Source organism: Rosa rugosa, chromosome 7 (assembly GCF_958449725.1).
Source record: "Rosa rugosa chromosome 7, drRosRugo1.1, whole genome shotgun sequence".
In the NCBI taxonomy this organism is placed as follows: domain Eukaryota; kingdom Viridiplantae; phylum Streptophyta; class Magnoliopsida; order Rosales; family Rosaceae; genus Rosa; species Rosa rugosa.
This window is the reverse complement of record NC_084826.1, coordinates 33,070,515-33,076,630: the sequence shown is the minus strand read 5'-3', so window position 1 is coordinate 33,076,630 and position 6,116 is coordinate 33,070,515. Positions and strand designations below refer to the sequence as shown.

At 42.2% G+C, this 6,116-nt stretch overlaps 1 protein-coding gene across 1 annotated transcript; it reads right to left on the bottom strand.

Moving 5' to 3' along the window:
* Positions 1–4,247: 4,247 nt before the first annotated feature.
* LOC133723198 (uncharacterized) lies at positions 4,248–5,454 on the bottom strand. Its single transcript, XM_062150016.1, has 3 exons — positions 5,376–5,454; positions 5,274–5,281; positions 4,248–4,886 (listed from the first exon to the last, which is right to left on the bottom strand). Exons 1-3 carry the CDS (start codon positions 5,452–5,454, stop codon positions 4,248–4,250), a joined length of 726 nt encoding a protein of 241 aa, XP_062006000.1.
* Positions 5,455–6,116: the final 662 nt, after the last annotated feature.

Here is a 6,116-nt window from a genome sequence, read left to right as displayed (position 1 = left end):
TTTAAAATCTCGACGATTAACTAATCGTTCGACTAACATTTCCTTGTTTCACTAGGATTGACCATAGTTTGACCAGTGTTGACTTTGCGCATAGCATGCTTTAAGTGCTAACAATTTCTCTAAATGTAGTTTTATCGACCACATACACTCTTCCGACCAATCATGACCATATTGAAATAATTCGAATACCGGCTAATTCCCTTTCATATTGGGTGACCCAAAACTACTAAGGGCACCCAACCTCACTTTATTTTTCACTTAAACTAAGTTTTAATTTTCTTAACCTCTCTGTATAAAGCTTGGCATCCACTTAAATATGGAATTCTACCGAAACTTACTTCACCTATCAACATCTCCAATCACTAACAAGCATGTACTAAGTAATTGTCACGCCCCTGATTTTTACACAAATAAAAATCAATATACAATCTCATAATTATACATGCGTGATCGTTCAGTCATCAATACAAAATACCTGGAACATCTTTCCCTTAAATCAAGTACATACTGATGCCCTGAACCCTCCAAGTCAATATACACTCACTCCACAGAGTTATATATTACACAAACTTACGAATTAAATTGCCATCACAAAATAAAACGTAAATGCTCCTCAGAGCTTACTACATAGCGGAAGTCATACACTGGCAAAGCCAACAAAATTTGCTTCCAACAAGCTACCACAGCTTCAGCCACGATTACCCTGACCTACAAGATTAACCCCTACACCATTGAATAGTGCACCGGGTTTCCATACAACAAAACCCGGTAAGCTTATGAAAGCTCGTATGAGTAACTCATGAACATCAATCAACAACTCACACACATCAGCTTAAGGAAACCAAGCAACCATGAATTCCTTCTATCATTACATATCCTTTCCACCGAAAGGACAACATAAGTCACCGCTGTGACAATGTTCTATTTGCTAACTTAACCATCAAGAAGCAATTCAAGTCTCATCTAGACAATAAAAGAAGAATACTCTCGGAACTCTCCTTTAAACTACATACTTATGAGTCTCCAGTAACCTCGACCGTTACCCCCATAAACTATAATGGCAGACAGACTAGCACTCTAGCTGATCATACCCACTTACCCGGCCAACTGCGTGATTCCGTATTTCTTGCCTTGGTCACTATCTGTGACCTGTCACCATCTGTGACCTATAATCATTCAGACCTCGTCTGGTCTAGGAATCAACCGTTGGTCACCATTTGTGACCTATCACCGTCTGTGACTCTTGATCTTCAGACCCCATCTGGTCTCAGATCAACCATTGGTCACCATCTGCAACCTGTCACCATCTGCAACCTGTCACCATCTGTGACTCTTGGTTTTCAGGCCCCGTCTGGTCTTAGAACCAACCGTTGGTCACCATCTGCGACCTCTGCTTTTCAGACCCCATCTGGTCTCAAAATCAACCATCGATACTTTTAAAACAATAGAAAACATCTTTTTCCACAATATTGTTTCGTGAAAAGTCACATTCAACAATAATATGAACACCATCATGCATATTATTCCATCACACATCATTCACAAGAATATATATATTTCACGTAAATATATATATACGTAGTCATTCGCTCAGAAATGCCTACTAATACCAACTATAGTTTGCAGTTAAATGATTAACGCCAAAACAATAATGGTAATTCCGTTCATAATGAACCTTGTGAGATTACTCACCTTGAAACTCCCGCTGCGTCTTCAACAAAAAACAAAGCAGCCAATCCGCCAAATAACCGTCCAAAATACTTCGTCAAGTACCTAATCACATATGGTTTCCCACTTAGTAACGATTCACATTTGATTTAAGTCCGAAACCCCTGTTTTGAACTAAAATCCCCAAAGTGGCGCCAATCGAGGCAAAACCACATCCGAGACCTCCCAAAGTCTCCGGAATACGTCCACGATCGATATGACCAAACCACAAGTCGATCGGACGCTCGAATCCTCACGGATTGAATAAATCCACCGGTATGAAACGGTAAAAATCATAACAATTCTATTCGAACTCCAAAATTTGCATATTATATATCGAAACGCTCGTATCAACGAGTAGAACATATATAATACCAAAAACAGTTCCCTACATGGCCGGAACACCACCGGAACGCCGCCACAGGCGGTGGCTCACCACCGCCGACCAAAACTCAATATTTCACAAAACTTCCAACATCAAAGCTGATCATCTAAGCATGCTTGTGAATTTTCATAACTAGCTCGAAGTCAGAAAACAAGCATAAAGGGTCGAAAACTACCTCACAAGCTTTGAATTTTTGCTCAATCTGAGTTGAACCGATTTCCACGTAAATCGATCCAAACAAACACCATAGATCGACTCAGATGGCCCCCACGAAGCCAAGGAAGGAAACTTGAAGCCGCACCGTCACCGGAGCTACGTTTTCCGGTCGGGTCTGAAAACCTCAAACTTCACCGCCTTGCTGCGCCGCACACGGTGGATATCACCGCTAGAGGACTCCACAGGGACGACCAGATGGAGGTGGCGAACCATCTAACCAAGTTTCACGGCCAGAGATCACCGGAGCTGCGAGTTCCGGCCGGGTCTGATTGTCTGGATCCGGGTCGGGTCAGACAGAAAGTTTTGTTCTGAAGGAGTCGACCGAGAGAGAAAAGATGGTTTCCAAAAATGGAAATGAGGAATTATGAAAATAATTTCGGAAATCCTCTATTTATACTAAAACGGAAACTTTTTCCGAAAGCCATAACTTCCTCATACAAACTCCAATAGACGCGTTCCACATGTCCACGAACTCGTATCGATGCGCTCTACGACTTTCGTGAAGGAAGTTTTCCGAGAATCCCAACGTATAAAAAGTCAAACTTCACACGACCCCCCTAAACTGTGAAATTCGAATAATTACACGTACGAAAACCATTACACTTCACATATAACCTATGAATAAAGCACAATAACAATTATTCGTACAACTGGTCCATTATTAATTACCAAAATTAAATAACAGAAATCCAGGTCATCACAGTCTACCCTCCTTAAAGGAATTTCGTCCCGAAATTCACGCTTGCTCATCAACAAACAACTGTGGGTACTTCGCTCTCATATCCGACTCCAACTCCCAAGAAGCATCACCCTCGTCATGGTGACTCCACAATACCTTGACCAAGTCAACTTCCTTCCTTCGAAGTTGCTTTGTTGACCTATCCAGAATACGAACAGGTTCAACAACAAAGGTCGTATCCGCATGCACCTCAATCGTGCCATAATCGATCACATGTGACTCATCTTGGACATACTTCCTCAACAAAGACACATGGAACACATTATGCACACCAGACATACTAGGAGGTAAGGCAAGCCTATAAGCCAAATCTCCTACCCTTTCCAAAATTTCAAAAGGTCCGACAAACCTTGGTGATAACTTCCCTTTCTTGCCAAATCTCACCACACCCTTCATGGGTGAGACCTTCAAGAACACATGATCACCCTCTTTAAACTCAACCTATCTCCTTTTCAAATCTGCATAACTCTTCTGTCTACTCTGTGTTGTTCGAATCCTGTCCCTGATAACTGAAATCTTGTCAGTGGTCTCCTGCACAATATCAGGACCTAATAACACCTTATCTCTTGCTTCTGCCCAGCAGATCGGAGATCTACATGGCCTACCATACAAGGCCTCATTTGGTGCCATGCCAATACTGGAGTGATAACTGTTGTTGTAGGAGAATTCAATCAACGGCAGATGATCCTCCCAACTTCCCTTGAAGTCCAACACACAGGCTCTCAACATATCCTCCAACACCTGATTCACTCGCTCAGTCTACCCATCAGTCTGAGGGTGAAATGTCGTACTCATATCTAAATCAGTTCCCATGACCTTTTGGAAACCGCTCCAAAATTTTGAAGTAAACCGAGCATCACGATCAGAAACAATCGACACAGGCACTCCATGAAGTTTCACAATCACCTCAATATAAAGCTCGCACAACGTGTCAATCGAATACGTCATTGACACCGGAAGAAAGTGCGCCGATTTCATCAAACGATCCACGATCACCCACACTGCATCGTGACTTTGTTTGGACCTAGGCAGTCCAGTAACAAAATCCATTGAGATCTGCTCCCACTTCCATACGGGAATAGGTAATGGCTTCAACATACCTGCAGGTCTCTGATGCTCAACCTTCACACGTTGGCAAGTAAGACACTTGGAAACATACTCTGCCACATCCCTTTTCATTCTATTCCACCAGAATTGCCTTTACAAATCCCGATACATCTTAGTGATTCCAGGGTGCACAGTATACCGCGATCGATGTCCCTCACGACGAATCTCTCCCTTGAGGTCAACACGATCCAGAACATACAACCTATGGTTCATCCGCAAACCACCATCCGTTCCCACCGACCACTCCGATGGAACGCCAATGGACGAATCCGCAGCTAACTCTGCCAACCTCGCACGTGAGAACTCATCCTCTGTTTGACCCTGAATGATCCTGGAAATCAGGGTAGGCTGTACCGTGATACTTCCAAGGAAACTCCCATTCTCAACTCTTGCTTGTACAAGGTCAAACTCAGATGCAGTCTCCAACATATGCCACTCCTGAACCATAACAGAAGCAACAATACCTCTGGGCTTCCTACTCAAAGCATCCGCCACCACATTGACCTTTCTTGGATGATACTCCAAGGTGAAATCATAGTCCTTTATGAGCTCCATCCACCTTCTCTGTCTCATGTTCAACTCCTTCTGAGAGAACAGATACTTCAAACTCTTATGATCCGAAAAGAGTTCGAACTTCTCCCCATACAAGTAATGCCTCCAAATCTTCAAGGCAAACACAACCGCAGCCAACTCCAAATCATGAGTGGGGTAATTTGGCTCATGTACCTTCAACTGTTTAGAGCCATAAGCGACAACACCGCCATGCTAGCTGCATCAACACACACCCCAAACCCTGATGAGACGCATCGCTATAGATGACTAAACCACCACCGCTTGTGGGAATAGTCAACACTAGGGCTGTGGTCAATCTAGCCTTCCACTCATTGAATGCTCGCTCACATTCCTTAGTCCATACAAACTGGACATCCTTCCTGGTCAACTTGGTCAGAGCCGAAGCAATACTAGCAAATCCTTCAATGAATCTCCGATAATAACCTGCCAAACCCAGAAAACTACGTACCTCACCTTAAGTTCACTTAAGTTCACACCAATACATATGAATAAAAAACCATTCCGTAATTTCAAGATTAATGATGAACTGATATGAACATTACTGACCTTCTCATCTAAAACACGATCACCCACATCAAGAGTCAGGTACATAGAAGTGGAAGGAATGGACCTGGGCTTGGCCAAGGATGATTGAAACAGAAAGCTGACAGTCAGAGACTATCTTTTGGAGGAGATTGAGTCTGAAATTCTCTATTTCCACCGCTTCCCACACCTTGAACACAGACATTATGATCATACAATCAATATAGTTGAAGATAACTTTGACAGATTCTTCCTTAAGGAGATAGAGATTTCGTCATTTGGATTATATGATGAGAGTACAGGGCAAAGTTGTAATGACAGGACCAGCCTCAGATTTCACCCTGAAATCCGAAATGGCCCTGCGGGATCAATCTTAAAAGAATTCTACCAAAATTTGGTGGAATTTCTCCTAAAAATTGACTACCAAAAAACCTGTGGAAAGACAATACACTTCTAAAACAATCCACCCTTATTCTTCTGAAGCCACTCTGCTCCCTAAATCACAACATCTCCCATTTTACAAACAATTCTCAACTTAAGAATATTAATCACATGGGTTAATATTTTACAAACTGGGCATTTGAAACCGAAGGGCCCAGAGGAAAAGCATTTAAAAACCGTTAGAGTGAGTGGACAGAAAAATAAGTAATTTCAAATGAACAAGTGAAACTAGCTTTCCCAATTTATTCTCTTAAAAACCTCGCATGTAGTAAAATCTTAAAAACACTCTTAATCCTTCTCTTTATTGAAATCTCAAACACGTATTGTAAAACCTTTCAAAAGCCGTCTCAAAATCTCTTTACAACCTCATATCTCAAAAATAGGCGATGACTAGAGGGAACTGCCGACTAGTCATCTCATGCCACC